The sequence below is a fragment of the Gymnoscopelus braueri genome (assembly GCF_963280865.1).
Source record: "Gymnoscopelus braueri genome assembly, chromosome: 2".
NCBI classification, from domain to species: domain Eukaryota; kingdom Metazoa; phylum Chordata; class Actinopteri; order Myctophiformes; family Myctophidae; genus Gymnoscopelus; species Gymnoscopelus braueri.
Window position 1 is genome coordinate 19,865,027 of NC_137604.1, and position 27,693 is coordinate 19,892,719.

Here is a 27,693-nt window from a genome sequence, read left to right on the forward strand (position 1 = left end):
AAAATCCGAAAAGTAATTTAAAAAACATGGCCCCCACACGTATAAGGACGATATCAGTCACCAGAACCAAGTACAGGTGTTTTTGATGAATCTATCATGGTTAAAATAGAGTTTGATGAAATCCATATCGAATATGTAAATACTGAATCAAGCAACTTAAAAACTGTCTGGGGTGCTCTCAAAAGCCAGAGTAGAAGTTAAAATTACCCCAAACATGTTTGACAAGTGAAATATCCCTTTAAGCCCCATTATACTTTGGCGTACGATGATTAGTGAAAATAGCCGATCTACAAGCTCGGCTAGGTTGTAGATCTGATATTTTTGATTATGACATGCCCAAAATAGAGACACCAGGTTGAAAGTGGCTAAGCGAGTCGTCTTCTCCATTTCAGGCAACTGAAGAGAGCTCACATGTATGAGAGTGCAGTGACACGGGACGGCCCGGTGAGCCCTGTGGCGGTCAAAGCGGTGAAGAGGTCCACCAGTTTCATGAACCCCTTTGCCCTCTTCAGAAAATCTGAACGGGCCCGGGACAATTCCAAAATCTATTACATCTACAGTAACCCCCTGCCTATAGGACTGGAGGAAGAGGAGACTACTAGAGTCCCCTGTGGCCTGGAGGACCAGGCTGCACTTCCGCAGCCACCGTCGTTTCAGGAATACCCCAAAGACCCTGCTAGTGGCATCATCCTGGACCCTCCGATATTTTACATGCAGCTTTAGCGGAACAGTGAGAGGAATGCATGGCTGATAGAATGTACACTGTACACAATTCACACATTCATTTCAATTCAACAGTTACGTTTTTCTAAATTTTTCTTTTAATTCATGTATATTCATAAAACCGGCGACATGGTGCGCTTTACAAAAGAAGCAGAGCGTGAAAGACAGGTACGACCAGAAAACAAACGATTATCACTGCAGAGCTGTCGATCGTTCTCCCGGGCAACAGGATTGTTTGGTAAAGAGTCAGTCACTGATTTATCTTCAGGCGATTGGCTGGGTCTCCCGCATCATCCACTCGAGGGCCTCCCTCCGACCCTGCTTCTCCAGCTCTGCTCCCACGGTCTCCCGGCACTGCCTGTGGTACTCGTTCACCCAGTCACACTGCAGGACGCAATACAGAGCGTCAGGTGCTAGCACACTAGGGCTGCAGCTATTGATTACCAGTATTTTTCTTAGGGATTACTCTATGGATTACTTTTTCAATTAGTATTTTTCTTCTTTTTCTATAATACAGTATATCAATGAATCACCGGGAAAACTTCAAAGGTTGTTGATTTAAAATATTTTTTTATGATCAACAAAATTGATTACTCTGATTAACCACTTAAAGGAGTAGTTCACCCAAAACATTACTTATTTTCTATTAATTACACACTCCATGAAGCCTTTCATGGATTTTTTTAGTTTTCGTCGCATTAAGCCAATAATTTGATTACAGTCTCCTACCGGCTAATGTATCATCATTATTATCGGCCTACGAATCAAGTAAACTTTTTTTTTCTCCATGAATTCCAGGCTTCACGGGGTGTGTAATTGATAGAAAAAACATTAGTTTTTGGATGAACTATTCCTTTAAGCCCCTGTTTATACTTAGTTGTACAACGGTGTGGTGCAAAAATACTACAAGCTCAGAGCTGGTAGATTGAAACATTTTTGGACTTTTGAAAAGTTTTGAAAAAGTCTAAATTCAATCCAATCGAGTAGTTTGATTAATTGTTGCACCCCTACAGCAAACCATTAACAGAACTGTGATGTGTGTCCGATGGCAATAGAAGGTCAATATGTAGGCCTACAGTAGAGGATTTTTATATACAGCAAGTCAACTTTTAAATGTTTGTATTTGGTTCGTAACAATGGTCAAATGCAGAGTATTTTATGTACAAATGCTCACAATACAGAATGCGGATAAGATTCTGTTTGACACATTAGTTTTAGTGCATTAAATAAAGTAAATACAAAATTGTGGTTTAGTGCTGGAGGTATGTGGTATTACGTTTAAATACTAATTTAACAAAATAATAGTGGAAATGTCTCACCTCTTTCTTTGTGAGCAGCTCTGTGTTCATCATTTTCACTTGGATGGGGACCAGGGTAAGAGGATCGAATGTCAGACTGCCTCTGTTTCTGTAATTGTACTGAAGACATAAAAAAAATATATATATAAGTCCTTATTCAATCTAAAGGTGATTACTTTAATCAGATGCTTCCACGTAAGTGTAGTATCCATGTGTAGGATAAACTATTAACACCTAAGACCATCCATCTAAAATCCATGGCTTCCCCGATTCTGAATCTTTCTGTCGGCTATATTTTCAAAAAGTGATCTCAGTGTGCATTTGGTAACAAAGTCTGTTCAGACAGTCATGTATTCATTCAGTCATATTTATTATATTAACAAATGCAAATTTAAAAATTCTCCATACACAATACAGAGTGAGCCTGGTAAACTTGTAAAAATTAAACATTAATCCTAAAGTTAAATAGATTAGTCGTGTGTCTCACCTTGGATTTAGTTGGCACAACGAGGACCACATTTTCAATTCTTATGCCAAAAGATCCATCTTCATAGTACCCAGGTTCTAGAAAAACAAAACATATAGGCTTTTATGATATTTAATAGACATTCACTCATTTGCTTGCGTACAAAGTACTCATATAGTCAATTAAAACTTTTTGTATAGTTGTCCTGTATAAACGGCAATAATAATGTGTGATGGTCACAAAATCGAAAGGCCCACCTGGACTTGCTCCACGGCCCACCGTTTGGCAAGCACTGGTGTGCGGTATGTGCAGTATGTGGTGCAATATGTGTGTGTTAGGACATACCATCGCTGACGATCATGCCAGCCTCCAGAGGCTCATCAGCAAACGTCTTGTAGCTGATCCCGCATGGCCCCTCGTGTACGTTGAGGTAGCAGCCCACGCCGTGTCCTGTGCCATGCAGGTAGTCCAGTCCTGACTCCCACAGTGCAGCACGAGCAAACGAATCCAACAAGTGACCTGTGGAGATGGGTGAAAAGAAAAGTGCAGGCAGAGAGAACAGGGATTATCCTTCATCTACTGTGAAGTTCAAGTTGTGTGCCTGCAAATTGGCTTTGTTGGACAACAGTTGGCGTCAGCGCAAATCGTCGTCGTTAGAAAATGGTTTATGTTGTGTGGTGTCAGACCAGAGCTCAATCAGCAAGAAAGGAGAGAGAGAGACAGAGACAGAGAGAGACAGACACAGGGAGGGAAGAATGGAGGGTACAGGGAGGAGGGAGGTGTGTGATGGCAGTCCAGAGCTCGATAGTGAGGGAGAGAGAAATAGAGAGAGAGTAGACGGAGAGAGGGATAGGAAAGGGGGAGAGGGAGTGAGGGAGAGTGAGGGACAGGGGGAGGGAGGAAGAGGGAGAGTGAGAGGAGGGACAGTGGGAGTGAGAGAGAGAGAGAGGAAGAGCCTATTCCACCCATGCAGTAACCCGACAAATGCTGGAAAAATGTGAACAGTGTTCACAGTGAGATTTTCTGCTATGCAGAAAACAACTCATGCGTTCCTGTGTATTTCAACAAGCTGCATTTCAAAGAGCCTTATCTGTTGATGGAGTGGAAAGCTTGTTGCAATAGAAATGCTATGAAACAATGCAATGCGGTCGAGACTGCATCCAACAATGGAATGCAATACGAGTACTTCAAAGGGTACAGTTACAGTACCTTTGGTTCCATTGGGGAAAACCGCAGCACTGACAGCTATGTGTCCCTTCAGCACATAGGTGAAGCATTCCTACATCACAAACACGGGATTATTAAAAACATGGCTGACGCCAGCAATTCACAATCAGAATCAGTTTATTGGACAGGTATGTTCACAAACAAGGAATATTACTTCTATATTCGACTTCTCACATAGAAGAAAAAGTAAGAAAGAAAGAATAATATATACAGCAAATGAGAAGGGGGGGAATATACTGTAATAGAACGGCATAAAAAGTATGAAAAATGTATGAAAGTAAACATTTGAATAATAAGTATTAAAAATGTAATCTGAAAATCTTGGATAGAACAATATGAAGAAATACACTCACTACACTGACAGCATAGCAAGTGACAGATCCTGATAAAAAAGTAAAGTGAAATTGCAGCTAGACCTTAATGGCACACTCTCAGGAAGTTAGTTACCTTCTCAAAAGCAGAGGGGGTTCCAAAGTGCATGGTACGGGTGACATCTGTGGTTCCATCACTGTAATGAAAGGATGATAAACACTGGTTCAAATTGAAACACACTACTTTTATTTAATGTTTTTGATACATGACAGTGGTCTACATAATCATTTAGTCTTATGAATAATGACTGATTTAATGCTTACGTGTACTGAGCTCCAGAGTCTAACAGATAAACTTCATTCAAAGACAGTGTTCTGTTGGTTTCAGGCAGGGGTCTACAGGAGAGAAAACAGGCAGACATTCAAAGCAGAGCCATCCAAGGCACTCATTGATTATACATCGTGATAAAGTGACTGACCTGTAATGTATGATTGCTCCATTTGGACCAACACTGGAGATGGAAGGGAAACTGAGGCCGACAAAATCTTTCTGCTGACTAAAAAGACACATTATCTTTTCAGAAAATGTTTCAAAGCAGCAGTACATTTACATGACCAATAGAGGGCGGCATGACTCCAAAAGACTGGCAATCAAGGTTTGTCATCTTGATATTTCAGTGTAGCCCCTGCTAAAACATGGTAGACAATACCATACTACTATATAACATGACCAATCACATTCAAAATTCCTGAGTTAATTGCGTATTCCTCAGCCCATGTGTTCCCTCTGTCTAATTCAACGTTCTAAAATTAGATAAACATTTGATTAAACATTCAGATTAAAATGTAGCATGGAAAGTCCTGTTATGTTCACCTTAGATGAACTCAAATAGATTGAACCAGTTAAACTAGAAACAACTGAAGGCAGTGAAAATGGAAACCCCACCTGCGGAATTCCTCAGCCTTATCAGCAGCGGAAATCTCAGTCACTGTGCCTTTTGGGATCTATGAACCGAAAAACACAGGTCTGATATGATGCCACTGTCACCTATTGATACATAATGATTTTTTTTTTATGGGAGTAAACAGAGTATTAGAAACAAAATAACCTCTTTTTCCATCCAAGCAAATAGTTCGCAAAGGGCAACTGCATCCTTGATCTGTATAAGGAAATAAGGAAATGTATTGACACTTTATATAACAGATGAGAGTAAGCCAGAGTTTACAGAGATTTCACAACCTAAATGATTAGATATCAGGTCCACTGAGTGATCGGGATTTTAAGGCAGTACAAAGGTTCTTACATGTGCATTTTTCATGCCTTGAATCTCAGAGGCATTCTTGACTGCCTTGGCCAGGCAGAGTGGAGTGTAGGGGATAGGAGCGCGGTGAACCTAGAAAAGATTAGGAGAAAACATTTCCATTTGTAAGACATAGACATAGAAATAAACATTGTCTCTAGTATTATAGATTATGAATTTCTGTATCAACAATGTTAGACAAGTAACAAACAGGTATAAATGGGGCTAAAACCATAGTGCACAGTTAACCCATTTAGACCTGAGGCCGATTCTAAAAACGCCTTCTAAATTCCCCAAAAGGGGTTCCCGTCTTGAAAGGGGTTCCCGCCCAAAATGGGTTAAAGGGATATTTCACTTTTAAAATAAAATTGGGTCATTTTATCGTCTACTCAGGCTTTTGTGAGCCACCCAGACAGTTTAAGTTGTTTGATTCAGTATTTAGATATTTGATATTCATTTTATCAGACACGCCCCCTTCCTATACAAACAGAATGTTAGATTAATCAAAAATACCCGTCCTTGGTTCTGGTGACTCATCCTGCCCTCCAAATACGTGAGGGATCCGTGTTTTTTTTAAAAATATTTATGAAAAAAGTTATTGAATGAATATGAAATACCTAAATACTGAATCAAGCAACTTAAACACTGTCCGGGGTGCTCCCAAAAGCCTGAGTAGACGATAAAATTAAACAAAAATATTTTGAAAGTGAAATATCCCTTTAATCGATATAACAAAGAATAGCACTAAATATCTGAATATGATTTATGTGCAGAATGTTTTTGAGAACCTAGTGAGAAACCAGCACTGTGAAAACAAACAAATAATAGAGAAATAACATAACACACAACAAGGTAGAATGAAAAATAAAGTACAAGCGATTCAAACAGCTGCTCTCTCTTACCTTGGGGATAACTTGTGTGAGGGCACAACTGGCTTTGTCACAGATCCACACTTTGTCCTTGGGGCCCAGGGAGGCGCAGATGGCCTGGAGCTCAGCGTGGACGGATTCATACGGGTGCGTTTTGATGCTCAGCTCAGGCTTGCTGGGGGAGTCCAACTGCAGGTGGAGCCTCGCCGTTGGATCAGCCAGCCTCTTCAGGTCCACAAACAGTCTGCACATCACAGGGGTTCAGTTAGTCCCCGCAGAATGTACACAGTAAAAGCCTCAGTGTTAATTAAACTCAGTGCATGTTTCTACACTCTCATTGTTACAAATGGATACATTAAAAATGAGGATTTTACTTGTAGGGTCGGACCCAAAAATGTGGCCTCGGTCATGCTATACAACTGACAGCGAGGTGCCCTTGAGCAGGACATTTGACTACCCACTGCGGCACTACATTAAAAAACAGACTATAGTGTATATATTATACTGAATAGCAGCGTGTAACAGCCACCAACCTATAACCCAGGTCTGATGGCAAGTCATCTTCTCTTATATTATATACATAGTTACAGTTCTGTACTTGTTCTCTACCCTTACCTGTATCTATGTTTCATCCATACTGCGGTGCTGCTATGACATCTGAATTTCCAGAGATTAATAAAAGGTCTATCTATCTAACGGTCTAATTCTTAGCTTTTGTTCTTTTTTACACATAAAATATGATCAATCAAAACAGAAAAAAGAAACAGGAAAACAGAATGGTAATCAGCAGAACTCTTTTGACAATGCTATGAGAATGGTACATTATATTATTTTACCTTATTGTGCTCAACCCCACAATAGCGTATGCAAAGAACACAGGGTTATACTCGATGTCTGAACCACGGAGGTTGAAAAGCCCTGGGGAAAGGAAAAATTCAATATTGAAAAACATTATAGCATTTTATTGTTGTGCATTTTTAAATGGCATAAATGAATGGTGATTTAAGTGCCCACATGCTTTGTCCTTTCATTATGATACAAAACGTTTGTGTTGGGACTCAATTTGCAGGAAATCTTTACATTTATTTTAGGTGGGGTGGAAAGGTGTGTACTTTTCTTTTGTGAAAACCAGTCCATTTACAAATGTATTACAGTATGTCAAAACTGAAAACAAACTCATTGGTATAGGATATCACTGCTATTAATAGACCACCAACCACCCACTCATCCTACATGGGTCCCCCTCAAGGTAACCCCAAAATGGAACCCTCTTGTCCAAATGTGACCTGATGGCAATCAAAATCACCATTGTTCTAACACTCTAACACTCAAGCTAACCAATCAGGCACAAGTGCTCATTAATCTATGTTAACAAGGTGCTTAGACGGGCATTTCGAGAGACACCCTTGCACCCTGGGGTCCTTGGATCGTGATCAGATATCAACATTGACTTATACAATACGGGCCACAATATATGGGGGGAAACAATGAGCAGAGATACTTCCTCGGCCTACTGGCAGCGTGCACGAGAAATTTGACACTGATGAGTCCAGTGGTTTGAGAGATTAGTCCTGGACTCACACACACCCAGTTTTAAACGGGTCGCGTCATACAGACCCACAGCGTAATAACCATGGAGTTTAAGTTGCCTAGCTGCCAGTTTTTGATAAAACACACACACACACACACACACACGCACGCACGCACGCATGCACGCACACACAAATAACAATCGTTTCCCATACGAAAAAAAGTTTAAGCCCTAAAACTAAAGCAGTGGTCTCAAACTAACTTTCTTTGTATATTTTCCATAAATTCATCATCAGAAATGGCAAAAGATCAGTGTGCAGGTAACCGTACATGCAATGTCGTCCAGGGCTGTGGCAACAAACCAGGAGATTTTCCTTTCGGTCATCTTGGCTCGGAGGGCTGTAATCTTGTCTTGCCAAGACATACCTGTGGGAAAAAGGTCACAGTATTTGCGATGTAATGGGTGTCTTTACCCAAAGCACCTTAGAGTGCCGTGAGAGCATTCATATTAAGCAAGCTCAACTGGAGTCAAATGCTCAACCTTGGTTACATTAGCGTCTTAATTTGTAAGTTAGTTATTTACATAAAACAACTCAGCATTTCATAAAATAACTGTGTCAAGTTCTGTTATCCCCTGCAGGGACAGCAGAAAGTAAAAGAGAGATTTCATCAATGTCATCAGCACAGCGAGCTGAAATGTCTCTGTAAGCAAGGGAGGAACTCAAAATGTCAAACTTGGACTACAATTTGCTGCCATCATCACAGTTGCTGCAGATGGTGTGGTAGAATTCACAGGTATGGGGACATGACAACAAATCTACATATATCTGTCTGAATTATGTACCATAAATGCGCTAACACTAACCGGTATACTCCAATCCCAAGGTGATGAGCTGTGTACTGGGTCTAGTAGGGCGGTCCTCCCACACAACATCTATCAGGTTATCCTGCACTGTAACCAGAGAGTGACCTGCACTGCTCAGAGCCTTGGACATGTTCTTCCACTGGTCTGAAATAAGCACACAATTAAGTTCAAATCAAAGATCTCTGTAAGGTCTAATACAGCATGTGTTTGCAATGTAGATATGTACTGTATGGGCGTGCAAGGGTGTGCATTATTTGTGGTATCAGTCTTCAGAGCTGTAACTGTATGAATAATGGTGTTGTAGTAGGAATGATGACTTAACAACAGTTCGGGAGGGTTTGGGGGGTTTGCTACCCACCTGCAGCTATGATCCAGGGGTCCACGCCAACTTTGGAGTTCTCAGGCAAGATACTGATCAGCCAGTCCTCCTGAGTTGGAGTCTCCTTTAATCCTAGATGTGACAAACATTATACAGTAACGCCTAATTTATACTTCTGCGACAATGTGTCAGACAGAAATTACATGAGACATGGCATTTATAGTGTGTTGTTACTATAGCAAACAAAAGCAAAATACACATCAACAGAGGACCGATCAAAACATGGTAGATTGTTTTGATAAAATGTGATATCAAACTACGTGTTTGCACACGAGGAGAGAGCAAATCAGAAGTGTAAGACGGAGCAAGACCGCTTTCTAAAGACATTTTCTTGAAGGAGGAAAAGGAGCCACTGGGGTAGCTCAAGGCTATCTTTACTTTGTTGGAGTTAGTTAAAAGAGATTGGGTGTTGGCCATGTGATTTGATCAAATAAAATGTCCTAGTAAAGAAAGCAGTCAGGTAAAGAAAACAGTCAGGAGAAGCAGGCATGACACTGTGGCCTCAGGGCAGATCATTCTTTTCAGGGCAGACGGCCAAACTGTGGGGCAACGGCAGCCATGGCCTTCATGGCCTCCCTGAAATTCCTGCCCTGGTTTGTACCCATAAATATTCAAAATATTCTGGAACCTGTCTAGATGTTTTGCAGATGATACTAAGCACTATACTTAAACCCTATAGTTGACATGGGTCCCCCTATAGGGGTCTACACACGGTCCCCTCCTTTTCCCCCCCCCTCTAGACCAACTCTCTTTGCTGAAAATAGCCGATCTACAAGCTCACAACACGTCACAACACGATGCGTTGGGAGCTTGCAGCCATTTTCGCCGAAAGTTTGCCAATTATGACATGCCCAGAAAAGGCATGCTAGGGTTCATAATGTTAAGAGCTGAACAGAGTTGAACTTTACCCATCTTCATGAGGGTCCAGTTGTTGTCCATCTGCTGGCTGGCCTGAAGAAAGTAGCGTCCATCTGTCCACATGGCTGCATGCTGCTCTGTCACAATGGCCGTGCCTAGCAGAGAGCACACACACAACTACTGCAGGAAACTCACTTTTTACAGCAACCTATCCAATTAGCTGGGAGTTGGAAAGTTCCGTTACAACAGTCAGTTTCGAACTTGCACTGTAATTGGCTGAGAGGTATTCTAACAATCTCTCGATATAGCACTCCAAACTCATCCACCATGTTTACCTTGCCTGTAACCTAGCAACTGCTGCCTCCACCTTATAGTTTAAATATTATTGATGAAACTGTGGTATAACAGCAATACTGCAATTCACTTGAGGTCATGCTATACCATGGCTGTCCAAAATCATTCACACATTCACTATTCCCTATGTAGGGAGCGATTTTGGACACGGTACATGAGATAATGACATTGGTGTAATGATCTATGGCGCGAAGCCAACCCACTGCTAATATCTGACAGTATAACACTCCCTCTTGTGTACTATTGCTTCATTATTTTACTAGACAAGGGGCTAGTTACTGGACTGGTTTTATTTGGCAAATTGTTCCACAATCCACACAGTTGACAGGAGTTGACAGGTTAACCAACTCCAAGCAACCAGGAACAAACGGGGCAAAAGTCTATCTCTTGGTTTCCTGGTGGTAACAGAATATTCCTACGTGAGAATGCCAACAATGGTAAAACTTCCACCAATCATTATTTCTCTTCCTCTTCCTCAGAACTACAATAGTGTGCAAAATGTCCCAGTGCCTTCAGACATAAACGCCCTCACAGATAGGGAGATGGCTGATTTCGTGATAACTGCTTTAGGTCAGAAACCTTTAGGAATAGATAACACAGCGTTCACCAGTTGAAAACGTTTTTTTTTAAAGGTTCCTTGTCACATTCTATTCTTCACATTGTCCCACTGAAAATGTGATCCTTACTACTAGAATGTCGCCCGAATTTATTTCACAGTTGTGTAAACGCACATGCTGGTGCATACAGTATATTGACAAACAAGTAAACAGGTTCGCACGTGCACACACACACACAGTCGCACACACACAGTACAGCACCTGCAGAGCCATTGAATCCGCAGATGAATTCACGTCTGCAGTCACATGGTGCAATGTATTCACTCTGAGATAGGGAGATGGGATGGAGAGGGAGAAAAACAAAATTGTCATTAATAATCAGCTTTGAGTGGTCAAAGCTTGATTGGTTCTTAATTACTTCATCTGCTGCTCTTCACACATCACGCTTTGTAGATGAAGAGGAGGAGAAATGCGATAAATGATCTGTAGAGGGTATAATTTATTCTAAAGTTCAGACAAACACTTCAGTAGTGTTTGCTTATCAGAGGTGACTGAGGATATGCACAAGCAGCAATATAATAAACTATATAATACAGAAAAAAAGGCCAAGCACATTTACACTGTCCACCTTTTTACATTAAAACCTATGAGAAATTACCAAAAGGCGACTGCAGTGCATAAGGCGGCCGCCTCGAGGTCTCTCAAAAGTTGAGAATAGTTTTCCATTTTGTGAAATGCGCATATGTGGGTAGCTGTTTATCAACTGACCAATAACAATAAATTGTGTCAGTCGTCTCCAGATTGCTGGCTCAAACCTCTGCAACAGGACTTCAAACTGCCCCTTGCTTAGCCTGAAGTAAGCTTTAAAACGAGCTTCGTCTAGATGGCACTCCTCGACGAGGTTGTGATCTGTCAGTGCACACCCGACTACAACCGGCATCCTCCTCCTCCCCTGGCTTAAAAAACTGGCAAAGCTTGTGCAATCTTTCTCCTCATGTTAGTTGACATGGCCATGACGATATGAGCAAAAGTATTAGGCAAAATACAAGGCTAAAGTGCAAGGCCAATAGTCTGACCTGATGGTCTCTCTAAATTGCACGAGCAATGTTGTTATGGAAGCAAAATGTACATTGCGCAATCCCCCCATTTAATGGTTTTTTTTTAGCATAAAAAGGAAGTAGATTGTGCAAACATGCCACCCTCAAGATTTTGCAGAGTTCCCTCCACCCTGACATGTGGATGTGTGTGTGTGAGACATGTTACTAAACCTGATGTGCGTCCCCAGATGGAACAATGTAGGCCTGGATGGGCTCAGCGAGGTATTTTCCATTCTTCATCACCTGGCGAAGCTGTCTGAGCAGCTCCACTGAGATCTTTGGAGACATGATCTTGCCTGGATGAAAAAAGACAACGTTTCATTCTATTATATTACTGGGGGGGGGGGGGGGGGGTGATTGTGGGTGCGATGCGAAGCGTATAGTGGTGTGAGTGCAGCGTTTACATGGGTTGGGTGAGTGTTGATTTGCCAGTGTGTGTCTGTGTGAGAGTACGGTTGGGTGGCGGGACACAGGATGTGAAGGGAGGGTTTTCTATTTATTTCCATTTTATTAGTATTAGCTCAAGCTCGAGACCCTGATGTTAGACAGGAGGGTGTGGAGGGTAGCGATTCAGGAGTCTTAAGTTGGTGTTAGCTAGTCCGCACTCTCACATCGCAATATTATATTATATATATATTATTATTTATTTATTTATTTATTTATTTACTCTTTTTTATGTGTATGGGAAGAAAGAAAACAAAAAAAAGGGGGGGGGTGCATACCTGATAATATATTGCATTAAAATGTGATTTTATGATGCGTGCACTCCTTTTGAAAATACAGGGGGGGAAAAAATATTAATTCTAGTCTCCAGGGGTGGGATGCACTTAGAAAAGGAGATAAGGAAATGGTCTTCATGACTACACACAATGTTACCGTATAAGTCAAAGCTTTAAGGCTGAGGCAGAACTGAAACCTAAAACCATTGTACCCATACTGTATACTGGCTTAGAAAGAATGAAACAAAAGTTGAACATGTACAAGCTCACAATGCATCATGATCTTGTAGATCTGCTATTTTCACATAGGCGACAGTATATAGGGTTAAAGTGATGATATATTATTAAAGGTAGGGTGATTTTCTTTGGTTAAATTAAGTGTTATTGAGTACTCATTGCAATTTTGTGTTTTTCCAGTAACAGGAGTCTCCATGTGATTTGGAGCACTAAATCTGCCACTGATGCTATACTATATAATAATATAATAAATACTAGTGAGGAGGACAGGAGTGTGCTGCTCGCTGAAGTGAGCCCACAACTATAGAGAATTGTGAATTGAGAACTGTGCCACCAACCGGCACTTTAATTAGGGTGTCCATTGTATCTTCAGATGGTGTCAGTAGAGTGAGTAATGAGGTTTTAAAAAATTATATTCTTCACTGTTATTTTTGGGGGACTTATTTATTTCTCGGCATGCTGATCCCAAGATCGCTTGTTAAGGGTTTATAGCTATAATCTCCAAGCTTTATGACTCTCCCGATGGAGACAGGTAATTGCAATGACGTCCTAACTACAATAAAGATGGCATTGGCAACAGATCTAGTGTCTCCAACTTTTGACATTGTCAACCAGTGCGTGTCCTACCCGACACCAGGGTCAACATTTCTCAATGGAAGAGCATGGAGACCACTTCCAACCACTGCAGGTGTGCTAGTTATATTGTATCAATGAATTTACTCTAATCTGCATTGGTTAAAACTAAAAAGTTGTATTCAATAAGTTAACAATAAGTTACAAATTGAAGCTTTAAGCGTTAGTAGACAATGCTGCAATTCTGGTAGGGTCAACTTAAATAGTGGAGGAGTCTAAATGTAAACTTGTTCAGACTTGTGTGGCTCACAGCAGTAAGCAAAATTGCAATCTGGTAACAACGACCAACTTCAAAACACCAATTTCAACCAAATATAGGCCACACATTGAGCAAAATGCACTTCAGACATAATCTCATCACTATGATTCTGAAAAATAAACAATTATCATAAGATTACCTGTCTCTAGGGAGCCCATGTTGACATCAAGTGACTGGGGGCTAAAATCAACTGTAGCCTAGTAATGAACAGTGACTGTTGCCTAGAATGCCCACCTGTCTTAAAAGCAGAGTTCAAAGTCGCACCCTAGAGTAGTGGATCTTTAACCTGTCTCAATAGGCTGATTACACAAAGTCTGAGAGAAGATCTGTGGTTAAACATTAAAGAATTACTTCTGCGGGTAGGCTAAGTCAATCGTGTCCCTGTCCATATTTACGGTAAATCTAGTTTGTATAGGCCTTTTTTTGTATACTATTTTTCTGCGAATTGTCCCAAAAGGTGACTGCAAAATATTGCTGCAATTCGTTTCAAAAATCTTTATACCCGGTATAGGTTATATAACATGTATAACGACGCAATGTGACATAGCTCTGTTCAACACTGCTGTAACCCGTCCAACTGGATATACTTTCCCCATTTTATTAAACTGTTTTATTATGTTTTGACACTTGCTTTGGCAATGTAAACATGTTTTCTCATGCCAATAATAAAGCTCCTTTGAATTGAAATGGAATTGAATTACACTGTAGGTATTTGTGATGCACAGCCACCGTCACGTGACCGTCACATCGATGAGCTCCTCCCCCATTGGTTCGCTGCTCTCTCGGCATGCAATCTGTTATTGTTTACAAGTTACCACCCTGATGGGTTCATTCATGAATGCCTTGCTTAATACATTATGAAGAATCTGTACATTAAAAGTCATAATGGGAAATGTTACTAACTAGTATGATGGATGGGTAATTGTTTTCAACCAAAAATCGGTCCCCAGCTCCGGGGGAAAATTCATAAGTAATTCATTCATTGGTGATTTGGGTCGCAGTTTATTGTATTTGTTGGATGTGTAGGTATACGATTTACCGATCTGTACAATTATCTTTGATACATTAATCGTGCGAGTTTCATAAATAAATATAATAAATGGAGCATATACACCAATCACCAATCCCATACATGTGCAGACTCTTAAATGATGGATTTTAGATTTGTGTTTAAGGTTATTAGATTTTTAGATAGACAATTTTATTTTATTTTTTTAAAGTTTTATATCGTAATCAGCAAAATAATTCAGTGTTTTTACTGGCACCTGTGATCATGCTGAACGCTGAATAAACAAACACAATATACAGAGACAGGCGTGGACTGAACGTTCCCCCCGTTTGACAACAACAGTCAACATCCCGTTGCTCGTCGCTCGCCGAGCCACGCGACCCGCACAGTTCACCAAACTAAACAAGTTACCTCACATGCAATGGGTGTAAACGTGATACAAACAAGTAACCAATATTACCTTTGAAATGCAATTCTTTCGTTAAAAAACACTCTTTTACCACAATGGTGCCTTGTGTTCGTTTACAAAACAACAGGAGGCTGCCATTTAATCGTTGACGTTTCTGGTCACGTGACCGTGGTCTCTGCCAGTAGACTGGGTGGGATCCAGACTCGCCTCTTTTATTGAAATACTATGGGATGAACATTGTTGTTTTGTGTGTATCTGTTGTGTGCAGTGCTGGAAAAAGTACTCACATTTTATACTTAAGTAAAAGTATTAATACTGCAACATAGAAATACTCTGTTACATGTAAAAGTCCGGAATTAAAATTTTATTTGAGAAAAAGTACATTGATTGATTGAATTGATTGATTGATTCATTGATTGATTGAATACTTTATTTAGAAAGACATGGTAAAAGTACATGGAAGTACAATTCACAATACAAGGTCCTCTAAACTGGATCGATCGCTCATAAAAGCACTTGGCTTATTTAAAATGAGATCCGCGTGCACTCAAATCATGATGACATTTAAGAAGACATACAAATATACACTACTATGCAGAACGTCATACAATCAGTTTACAGGTTACTGGTATGAAAAACAAGAAATATGTACAATAGACAGTTTTAGGAGGAGGGGGGGGGGGTAGGTTAAGACTTTGACAGGGGCCAATTTGGAATTGCAGCCTCCTGAAGGTGATTCTTTAGGGCAGTTTTGAAAGTGAGTAGGGTTTTACACTCCTTTACTCCTTTGGGTAGGGCATTCCACATTTTAGTTGAATAGCATGAGAAAGAGTTCATTCCCTTGTTTGTGCCAAATCTGGGTTGAACATGATCTGCCTCTGGTGTTATGATTGTGGACTTCATTTACGTTTTGGAAGTATTGTGACAATTTTACAGGGGGATCCCAATGTTGTGTCGAATCTTGTAGACTAGGCCCATAGCAAGTTGCCGTACTCTGTCCTCAACCCTGAGCCATCCAACCCTAGCAAAGTGAGCAGGGGCAGGGGTTAGATGGGTTGTATGCTTGAGGCCAAGATGTAGCCTTACCAGTTTGTTTTGGGATGTCTGGAGCCTTGTTTTTAAGGCCTTAGTGGTGGTGTGATACCATGAGAAGCATGCATAGTCGAAATGACAATGGATGAGGGCCCCTGCGAGAATCTTCAGGGTATTCTTACTGACTAGAAAGTTGATCGTGTACAGAAAACGTGTTCTTTGATTGACCTTTTTGATGACTCTTTCTGCCATCTTATCACCGGAGAGGTTTGCCTCCAAGATGGAACCCAGGTAGCAGGTAATTTCCTCCTTTCTTGTGATAACATCGTCACCCGCTTTGATTGTGAAGCTCTCAGCCTTGTTAAGGTTAACACTAGACCCAAAGAGAATGGATTCGGTTTTTACCCAGGTGTAATGATAGTTTGTTGTCAGAGAGCCAGATGCGGATCGTATCGAGTTCAGAGCTGAGAGATTTTTCAACCTGCAGCCTGTCCCTGTCCGAGACCAGCAGAGCAGAGTCATCTGCGAACAGGAACAGGTTGCAGTCGCACACTGATGACATATCGTTCACATATATCAGGAACAGTAAAGGTCCTAGTATACTTCCTTGCGGAACGCCACAACTCACTGGGAGGGGGGGACAGGGTTCCGTTTACTTCGACCACCTGTTCCCTCCCCTCCAGATAGGATCTCATCCAGCTTTTGGTGACTCATAAGCTGGCTCCAGACCAATCCAAATCGGCCCGATTTTGGGCCGAATTGGCTTCGGGAAGCGTCGGCCAGTCGGTTAGGGGTCCGTCGGGGGGTCCGTCGGGACCTTTTCGGCCGACCCAGAGCCGACCGAACATGTTCAGCTTTTTAGCCGACTGGTAGCGCAGTGGCAGTGACAACAGAGGGCTGTCGGTGTTGCCAGATTATGTGAGAGAAACAAGCGACCATGTCTAAGAAAACCTACATTCACTGTTTCTCATGAGGGAGAGGGGGAGAGAAAGAGGGGGGAGAAAGAGAGAGAGAGAGGGAAAGAGAGAGAGGAAGGGAGAGAGGGGAGAGAAAGAGAAAGAGAGAGGGGAGGAAGACAGAGAGAAAGAGGGTGGGAGAAAGTGGGTGAGAGAGAGGGAGATACCAGGAGCGAGGGAGAGAGTTGTATGCGAGGCGAAAAACTTCTGGGAACTCAGATTAGGGAGAGAGAGGAACGGAGAAAGCGGGAGGGAGAAAGAAAGGGAGAGAGACGGAGGGAGGGAGAAAGAGGGAGGTAAAAAGCGGCAGAGAGAGAAGGAAAGAAAGAGAGAGGGAGAGACAGACAGAGGGAGAGTGAAAGATTGAGAGAGAAAGAGCGAGCGAGAGATTGAGGAGACGGAAAGAGGGAGAGAGAGAACGAGCAATTAAGTGAATTGCTTTCACCTGCTGCTGCTGCTGCTGTGCGGAGTGTGCTACAGGGCATATCTCCGCCAAGCCAGGGTGACCTACCCAGGCTCATGAAATTCATATTCAGGCATAGTAGCCAATTAGAATGAAATCTGCAAAAACGGACTCATATACTGATACAGAACCATATATTGGCTATATATTATGGCTGTCGGGTGGAAATCTTGTATGTTCCTTTTTTATTATTATTTAAAAAACATTTAAAATCGTGAAAATAGCCAATCTACAAGCTGTAATTATTAATAATTAAGAAATACTATATTTTAAAGAGTGAAAAATCAACTAAAGTCATTATTAGTGCAAGTTCATTCACATTTCATTTGAATGAAAATAACTTGTGGGTAAAATACATTCTGTGAATCTAATGTGATTAATGTGACCCCTACTTCAGTCAGTGAAGTCCAGGGCTGAATGTGACATATTGAGACCTATATAACTAAATATTGGTCATTTGCCAACACATTATTTTGTGAAATAAATGGGTAATATTTCACAGATAGTTATACTATTCTTATAATATATTAAAATACAATCATCCTTAACCTTCAAGTTAAATGCATTATTTCCGTGGACTTAAAAATCATTTTTGGACTTAAAAATCTTTATTATTTTTTTGGATGGCCTTCCTGCCCTGGCAGGAAGGCCGGGCAGGGCCTTTGTGCCCTCCAAAAAATTACAACACCAAAGGCCAAGTGGCCTTGCCCCTAAAATGACGAAATTCCAGGCTTGAATGCAATAGATGAGTCTGTTACAAGTAAAAGTCCGGAATTCAACATTTACTTGAGTAAAAGTACTAAAGTATTGGTATAAAAATGTACTTAAAGTACCAAAAGTAAAAGTACAAAAATGTTTGAAAATAGCAGATCTACAAGCTCAGAACGCGTGCATCGCAACACGTTGTGAGCTTGTAGATCTGCTATTTTCAAATAGCTTATAGGTATAAAATAGGGCTAAAGTGGTTAATGTATGTTTCATAATGATTTCTATCTGCAAAGTAACTAGTAACTAAACATTTCAAATAATTGTTGTGGAGTACAAGTATAGACAATTGGAAATACTCCAGTAAAGTAAAAGTACCTCAAAATTGTACTTAAGTACAGTACTTGAGTAAATGTACTAGTTACTTTACACCACTGCACGTCAGTGAAGAAAAAACGCTGGGAACATCCCTAAGTGGCTTTGCAGGGAAACAAGCCCAAAGTCGCTTATAATAAGCAGACCTGGCAACGCTGGCACGCTAAAAGTCAAATTAGCACATGAATGGCCAGTCGGCTGACAGACTTAAATGGCAACTTTTGCCAACCGAATACCAGTCTGTTGCAGTCTGGAGTAGTCTGCAATAGTCTGGACGAGTCTGTTTGGTGCGGAGTTGCCTATAAAGTGTCGGGATGACATGCTCTTTAATATGTTGCAGGAGATTTGTGGTATCGTTTGATAATAGCTACCTTAGTTCCCTGAAAATAGCAAAATGTGTGTTTAATCCTTTGTTGGAGAAACCTTTTATTTTTTTAAGACAATGGATTCATACAGTGGTGTGGTCAGACAATTAAACTGTAGGAAAAGATCAAAAACAGATCTGTTCAGAAGGAGCTATTTGCTACCAAGGCAAAGGAGCCGGAGGGCAGAACTGGATAAGTAAAGCTGGTTGTCTTTAGTTGAGAGAAAGTGTTTCAAAGTGTCCAATAATGACAACAACTATAATAACACTCCACAATCATAATCCATGGAAACCCTACATCCACAGCCTGGTCCTCCAACTTAAAAGTTAGCTCACCTCTGATCAAAGTTAGGTGCCTTCTCATTAAACTATTGTGACACTGCATTTAATTAAAATCCTGGTATGCCCTTCATTAATCACTCATCATGTCTCTCAAGTTTCCTTGTTCCAGTGTTCCATTGGCATTTATCCTTGACGTTTCCGTGAGAAGCATTTAACATTTAATCATTACGTCTAATAAATCAAATCAAAAGTAGCTTGTACATTTGCATTCCTTGGACTTTCTCATCAACAGAGAATACCTGATCACCTTAATGGAATCCACAACTAGTACCATACCTTGCCAAACCAATGGTTTAGCTGGTAGAACTTGATCTCCTTCTGTCATTAGACTCCTAATGACACATTAGGAGTCCAATATTATACGTTTAGGGCTTGGCCACTGTGTTTTTGGTGAGATGATTATTTTGCATGTCCGTGGCAAAAATGATTAATGAAAATGTCCATCACAAGCTGCCATGCTGATGACCCCTGGTTGGAGCGAGTGCAGGGGCTCAAGCTAAACAGACCCATCCATAATAACACACTAATATATGTTCAAGTTGGACCAAAATGTCAGTGTAGAGATTTATTATAATAATATACAGGGCAATAATACAAGGCATTATATGATCCAATACATTGAAACAGAAACAATTTCAAATGTTCTCACATGTTGTCTGATGTACAATGCTTAACATAAATGGTTAAGCATTGTCTCCAAGCTGTCTTTTTCATGAGACATTTGTATCCCATACATAAGTAGCCTAGACATAATGACCAGGTGGGTTAAATTTCTTAATATCTTTCTAATAAAAGGATTTTATCATTATTATTCAAGGTATTAGAAAGCAGTTTTTGATATCATTTTGAGTTGATCTTTTATAACATTTTTGTAATTGTAGATTTAATTTAAACTTCACAACACACTTTCATCATCCTGAGAATGGGAAGTGTGTGTTTGTGTTTGTGTTTGTGTTGGTTTCTGGCTGGATTTCTAAAGAGGGTCTGTTGAAATATATCAATTTGAGGAAATGTGTCAACATGAATCTCACAGAGCTCGTGTAAATAAGCAGCACACACAATCATCTGTGCTTCCTGCATTGTCCTTGAGGCAAACAGCACGAAAAGGTTCCTCTTTGCTTGGTCACTGGTGATGAGCAGAGAGCATTTAGTGGTCAATCTTCCTTGGTACAGAGACATATTTGAAAAAAAGGGTTCACGCAGGGTAGTTACTGGGCGGAGGATTTACGTGAAATGGGAAGTGATGAAACAAAGAAAAATTTGCAGAACACTGTAGAATTTAAGCAGATAAATGGGATCTCTCTCCTCATTGGATGAAATTGGCGACCCACCTGAAAATGTATTTTCTGTGCATCATTAAAGAGCTAGAGAGATGAGGATACCACTGTTAGTGAACAAACAATATATAGAAACGATTATAGAGAATATAGAGCGTTAACAGCCTGGTGGAGAGAGAGGTAAAGCCCACAGGCTGTTGGAGCGGCAATTGACGCTGAGGCGCACCATATAGACTCCATATAGACATAACTTTGCCTTGGCGTTGTTCAGCTTGGCCCGGATTGAGGCGTAGATTCCACACATAGACCGGAGAGCCAGTGGTGGCAATGTGGTGTTTATTCCCCTGAGGAGAATTGATAAGCAAAATCTCTACTCTGGTTGCTGTCAAAGTACAGAGGGCGGATACCACTGTTGTTACATTTGCATTCCTTGGACTTTCTCATCAACAGAGAATACCTGATCATCTTATCTTATCAGTTCACATTAAGCATGCAGTATGGGAGTACTATGAACAGATATAGTTTAACATTTTGTTAACAAAATTTAGGAGCTTTCGGACTCATTATACATGCACTGTATGTATCTATGTTCTCTTGCTGTTACAGTATGAATAAATAAAATAAACATTATAAACATCTGCCATGATTGGCCGTTGCTCGGGGTCTCTCAAATCTTGTGGAGAGTCATGGAGAACCTTGTAACCAGGTGTCTCGTTGCTCCAAGAATGCTCATTGTAGCCAATAGCCACTAAAAATTAATGGCTGTCAGTCGCTTTGTTGCGTCGCTTTTGGTATGAGTGCAGAGTAACCACAATTTGCGTCAACCTTTGTCTAAAATGTCATAAGAGTCTCAGGTTCCATCCTTATCTCGAAAGGATGCGTAGCATGTGTGTCTCTGAAGACATTCCATTGGGCAACGGTTTCCCCTTACACTGAAGCTGCAGAATCTTGGCTTATGCAGCCATCCTTTCGAGATCTGTGTCTGGGGGAGGGGGGGGTCTTTTGCGATGAGCCCGCCATGGCCAACCAGTTATGGTTATCAAAACCGAAAACCATAGTAATTCGCTTTCTATGTCCATACTGTACCTGTGCCGATATCACTACAATTCCCCTGAGGAGAATTGATAAGCAAAATCTCTTCTCTGGTTGCTGTCAAAGTACAGAGGGCGGATACCACTGTTGTTACATTTGCATTCCTTGGACTTTCTCATCAACAGAGAATACCTGATCACCTTAATGGAATCCACAACTAGCTATCATACCTTGCCAAACCAAACCAATGGTTTAGCTGGTAGAACTTGATCTCCTTCTGTCCTCAAGTAACACTGTCCTTTGAAAAGCCAGGCAAAACAGCTCACGGGAGAAGGTTCCCATGAAGCCTGGCAGTTTAAGGGGAAAAGTGTTTGTAGTCATGTTTGCAATTCGCTTTCACTTGAAACGTCCAGCTAAGCTAACAAAACTTTGAGGTCACCAATGTAGGAACTGCAGGAATAATATGAGTACAACTTCTCTCTTTGAGTACACAGACCGTGCAACTCGTTTATTATTTTCCCCACGACTGCCTAGAGGCACAGCAATATGACATCACCCCAGCTTCCCAGACAACTCCCAGACAATGTCCACCAAATATCTTGAATTATGAATAAAGTCCCCACACAGTCACTAAAATATTTTATTCACATCATTCCCGTGGATTTAAACAAAATAGAAATTAATTTATGGATTGTGCAGTGAGTGTGCAAATACCTAGAGCAATCAACTGATCTACACCAGTGGTACACAAACACACCAGTGTGCCGAGGAACACTGGTGTGCCCTGAAACAAGTCCAGGTGTGCCTTGGGATTTTGAGACAACCACACATTGCAATATGTACAATTACAAATATACAAAAACTTTCAATGTACCTTAGCAATCCTTTGTGTACATAATTTCCCAACACAGAGGCAAATTCTATAATCTTAAAAAAATATTTTTTCTTACAATCTGGCATCCCTATTTTGGGCATATCCTTATAGGCAAAAATGTTAAAGCTACACTATGTAACTTTCCTATTCTAGCACAGATTTGAAACCCAGTCTCCTGTGCTTACATTTGTACCTCTGAGCTACAGTAATAGAGCCTGCCTGCTTGCTCTGGAGAGAAATGGTGTCAAAACAGAAACAGGAATGTGTCAAAGGTTGTGTCCAACCTATACACATGCTTTAAATATCTCAATCTAAGAGCAGGGAGACCAAATACAACCATATATTAATACGTTATATTATATTAACATACTCAACCATTCAGATTTGAGAACATAAAATTGTATTCCTTAAGAAAAAATACATAATAGAGCTTTAAATGTATTGTATTTGACCCACAATTCTTTCAAAAATAGACTAAATAGAAGATCTACAAGCTTACAACGCATTGCATTGCAACACGTTGTTCAGACAACACAACAGTTCAGACACATTGTGTTGGGGGAAATAAACCCTTTTCCAGCTACATTCATCACATCAGGTCACACAGTACAATATCATCCAAAATGTCATACAGTAGCCAATGTACAATGTGCAAATATGAAAACAAATATCCAACCGCAAACGGAAAGTCATTTGCTCTCAGAAATGTATCGCTATATACAATTATCATCACATCACAAATTCCATTAATGCATTCACAGTTTATAGAATGTTGAGTATCCCCAATGGTGGTGCATGATATAGTTGAATCTGTGTGCTACAGCTGAGTCCAAGATGGCAGAATCAAGGCCACAGCTATCACAAAAGCCATAAGATATCTTCCAGGTTTGAGCAACAGACCTGCACCCCCTGGGGATGTCAAATCATACAGATATAAAGTTAGTCAAGTATGTAATTCATGTTTCCCAGTAATCTGTAGATCAATTTCAGATATCATCTCAATGGTGTGGTGTCACTCTTTCTCTCTAGTTAAATGTACAGTATACTGTATATGAAAAGTTGCAACGCATTAATCAGCAGGTTCACTAGTACCCAGCATTGCCCGGATCATTGCGTAGGTGAAAAATGCTCTGCTTCTCTCTGGTCTGATATCACACACAACAGAAACTGTTGCTGATCCGGGCACTCATAGCAAAAGCGATTTTGATCATTGTGTGACGCCAAGTCGCAGTCTTCAAAGCCTAACAGTACTTGCAGCAAAAGAGACAACTGGGGCGTGGATTCCTTTCTTTGCATCCGGCATTATTTTTGAGGAAGTGGAGTGCCGTGTAATCGATCTATTCATCTTATTTAGTACAACCAAAAATACTTTCTGATAACATCATGCTGTGTCTACTGTACTTTTCCTCTTGCCCTGTAATCTGTTTTTAAGTGCTGTACTCTATTTGGCGCCTGAATTTCCCCAGCAGGATCAATAAAGGTCTTATCTTATCTTATCTTATCAGTTCACATTAAGCATGCAGTATGGGAGTACTATGAACAGATATAGTTTAACATTTTGTTAACAAAATTTAGGAGCTTTCGGACTCATTATACATGCACTAATAAGTTAATTCATACAGTATGAATAAATCAAATAAACATTATAAACATCTGCCATGATTGGCCGTTGCTCGGGGTCTCTCAAATCTTGTGGAGAGTCATGGAGAACCTTGTAACCAGGTGTCTCGTTGCTCCAAGAATGCTCATTGTAGCCAATAGCCACTAAAAATGAATGGCTGTCAGTCGCTTTGTTGCGTCGCTTTTGGTATGAGTGCAGAGTAACCACAATTTGGGTCAACCTTTGTTTAAAAGATGTTGTCTATGTGGATGTATTTTTATATTTGGCAATGCGGTTACCCAAAAAATTGTGCATACTGTACTTACTTGTGCACGATTCATGTTCCTGGAACATACCCATCTTCACACTGTTTTTGACTGAGTCCAGTTTTTCCTTGCTGACATCCCCTATAGGAAACACACAATACATGAAAAACAAAGCCAAATAATTATACTTCAGATTACTAAATTAAGCCCAGTGGGAGAAAAAAGGTTACAGTATGAACAGTATGTCTAATGATTATACCAACATCTTGTCCAATACTTAAATAAGTTAATTCCTAAAGCTACAGTACAATACCTATCCATTTTGAGGAAATATAAGACTTGAAATTCACGGTTCAATCAAAAACAACTAAATGTCTAATATATGTAATAGCTTCAGTAATGTTCCATATTTAGTTTTATTTTCATATGATGTGGACATAATGATTCCAAATGGTGGCCATTGTTGACATTGTTGACAACTGTCTTGCTGACAAAGCCCCTTTTGCGAAGATCAAATGTATCAGGTGGTCTGACAATGATGCGGAAGTTACATTTAAAGTTCAACCATCAACAATGGACAAAAGATAGTAAAAACACAAAAGCATTGTGAAATTGTCAAAAAGTATCAGGGCTGAAATCTACCCCAATGAGTGCTGTGGGTTGTATCATCCATTCCTTTTCTATTCTGTTGGTTCTATTGTATTATTGTTTCATGTCAAGTTGTTGCCTTATTGTGTTGTTCTTACTGCCTTGTGATTCCTGCAAATGTTGCACCATCAATTTGCTTACATGTGTGTGTGTGTGTGTGTGTGTGTGTGTGTGTGTGTGTGTGTGTGTGTGTGTGTGTGTGTGTGTGTGTGTGTGTGTGTGTGTGTGTGTGTGTGTGTGTGTGTGTGTGTGTGTGTGTGTGTGTGTGTGTGTGTGTGTGTGTGTGTGTGTGTGTGTGTGTGTGTGTGTGTGTGTGTGTGTGTGCGCGATGTAGAGCTGGAATAAGTCAATCTTCTGTCTTTTCAAGGCTGCAGATCACATTGAAATCTGCAGTTTCCAGAGTTTGTAGAATTGCAAACTAGGTTTGAACCCAGTAGACTAAATATAAAGTTTATAAAGTCAACGAAGAAACTTTTTTGTTAAAATGTTTTAAAGCACTATATTCTCATTGTAATCATTGCTATGGAGTCTCCCCACCTCTCCATCTCTTTAATAAACAGAAAATAGATTTTCAGGTGGGTGGACAAATTTCTACCAATCAGGAGAGAGTACCCATTTATCAGTTCCATTTTTGTCGGCTATTGTATTTCTTTGTGTCATCACTTCCAATTTCACTTGCTTATCCTTTATCCTGTGTGAGTTCTCTCTCCTGATTGGATAAAATTGGTATACCGACCTGAAAATGCATTTTCTGTTTGCTAAAGAGCTGGAAAGACAGGAGACTCCTGTTACTGAACAAAAACGCTATAGCAATCAGAATATAGAACTATTTAACAGTTATTGTAAACAAAAAAATATCACATACCCTACCTACCGGTTAGTCACGCAAGTGTTAAATGACATTTAATGACATTGATTATGATCAGGAGGACAGCCGGGTTAAGAGTCACAACAGTGTTATGTGAAAAGGATATTTGAGATGTTGAGATGACATGCAAGATTGTAAAGGTAGGGAACACCCTTTACTGACGGGAAATAAATTATGCCAAAAGGTACAGAGAGGTTGATAGTAGTTAAATGTATCTGTCCAAGAACAATGGGTCACTGTAAAACATGTGCAAAGACCTCTTAAGGTGCAATTGACACAGAGCTGTATTACAGGAAATGCAACAGTGCGGAGCTGGGACTACAGGCATACAGTGATGCAGATTGGGCAGCTGATGTAACCGACACACGCAGTACAACAGGCTATTGTGTCTAAAGTCTAAAGTAGCCCTTTGATTTCGTGGAAATCCAAAAAGCAACCTACTGTACCATTATCCACATACACAGAGTGTATGGCATTAGCCGTAAACCACACTATTAGGTATTGACGGTCATTAGTACGCACAACCAAAGGTTTACTTCTCAGGCCTCCTCCATGAACGTACTCTGTCACGGAACCTGCGGACCACAGACTTGGACCTCCTCTCTATCCCTCAAACAAGCAAGAAAACCTTGGTTGACAGAGCCTTCAGTGTGGCAGCCCCTACCCTGTGGAACTCTCTCCCAATGGAGATTCGCCATGCCTCAACACTGGACTCTTTTAAGGCTGCCTTGAAAAGACACCTACTGTATTCTCTCAGGCTTATGGCAAATAGTTGTTTGTTGTTTTGTTTGGTTGTGTTTTTGTTTGTTGGTTGTTCATTGTTTTTGATGTAAAGCGTCCTTGGGTTCATGAAAGGCGCATATAAATTCAAGCTATTATTATTATTACGAGGTGCAACAGCATTGTAAAAGAACCCTGCGACCAGACAGAGGTGCGAACATGTCGATTTAAAGTATAATTTTATTAGATCAACTGTAAATGAGGAGAATGTGAGTTTGTGATTCTATTAAATTTCACTAGAGGATAAGCCCCTTGAGATGCGGCATCTCGTTTTCGAGGGGGTCCTCAGAGCACAACACACAACAAGAAAACAATCCAACAACACAAAACAAAAACATATCAACAAGGACATACACATAAAGGCCCTTCTACCATCTTAAACCACCACTACATCAGTTAGTATCCTTATAAGTTCTTTGAATTGAAATATTATTATTATTATTATTATTATTATTACACTTACCCTTATTATTATTATTATTATTACACTTATTATTATTATTATTATTATTATTATTACATATATAATCAGAAACAGAAACAGGAACAGCTACAGTAGATGTAAGGTGAGAGTATGATATTTCCCAACAGATCAAATGGTGGCAGACATTATAACAAAGCCTGTGGCGTAAATTGATATAACCCTCTTTTTGGAGCCAAAATAAAGATAGTCTTTTCTCAAATTCACACGTTTCTTATGTGTCAACAGACGTCATCTTTCTTATGTGTCAACAGACGTCATCATTTTTATAATGAAACTGTTAATTTTACATGAGACCCTTACTGGGGATGAAGAGCTATTGTGTACAATTTTGTGTGAACCATGAAAATGAGACACACACACACACACACACACACACACACACACACACACACACACACACACACACACACACACACACACACACACACACACACACACACACACACACACACACACACACACACACACACACACACACACACACACACACACACACACACACACACACACACACACACACACATGC

At 40.3% G+C, this 27,693-nt stretch overlaps 2 protein-coding genes across 2 annotated transcripts in view; both read right to left on the reverse strand.

The window, feature by feature from the left end:
* Positions 1–291: 291 nt before the first annotated feature.
* Positions 292–15,247, reverse strand: xpnpep1 (X-prolyl aminopeptidase (aminopeptidase P) 1, soluble). Its single transcript, XM_080448141.1, has 20 exons — positions 15,153–15,247; positions 12,007–12,131; positions 11,000–11,063; positions 9,878–9,982; positions 8,949–9,041; positions 8,591–8,734; positions 8,056–8,151; positions 7,032–7,113; positions 6,229–6,439; positions 5,330–5,419; positions 5,135–5,185; positions 4,972–5,030; positions 4,505–4,582; positions 4,350–4,421; positions 4,162–4,222; positions 3,697–3,766; positions 2,833–3,006; positions 2,509–2,585; positions 2,043–2,141; positions 292–1,107 (listed from the first exon to the last, which is right to left on the reverse strand). The coding sequence occupies exons 2-20, from the start codon at positions 12,121–12,123 to the stop codon at positions 988–990; spliced, it is 1,863 nt and encodes a 620-aa protein (XP_080304267.1). The 5' UTR covers positions 12,124–12,131; positions 15,153–15,247; the 3' UTR covers positions 292–987.
* A 6,880-nt stretch (positions 15,248–22,127) lies between these two features.
* cusr (Copper-only SOD repeat protein) overlaps positions 22,128–27,693 on the reverse strand; it is a 28,387-nt gene continuing 22,821 nt past the window's right edge. Inside the window, exons 10-11 of the mRNA XM_080444178.1 lie at positions 24,448–24,528; positions 22,128–23,430 (exon numbers count right to left, since the gene is read on the reverse strand). Coding sequence (XP_080300304.1) covers positions 23,339–23,430; positions 24,448–24,528 — 173 coding nt within the window. The 3' untranslated portion in view covers positions 22,128–23,338. The remainder of the gene's footprint in view (positions 23,431–24,447; positions 24,529–27,693) is intronic.

Bases quoted from the DNA above. Each gene is read 5' to 3' on its own strand.
- xpnpep1 (XM_080448141.1), bottom strand. From the start codon at position 12,123: ATGTCTCCAAAGATCTCAGTGGAGCTGCTCAGACAGCTTCGCCAGGTG. The intron at 5,031-5,134 runs GTTATTTTGTTT...TTCGGTTCATAG, and splicing joins TTGCTTGGATGGAAAAAGAG to ATCCCAAAAGGCACAGTGAC. The intron at 3,007-3,696 runs GTACTGTAACTG...CCATCTCCACAG, and splicing joins TTTCCCCAATGGAACCAAAG to GTCACTTGTTGGATTCGTTT.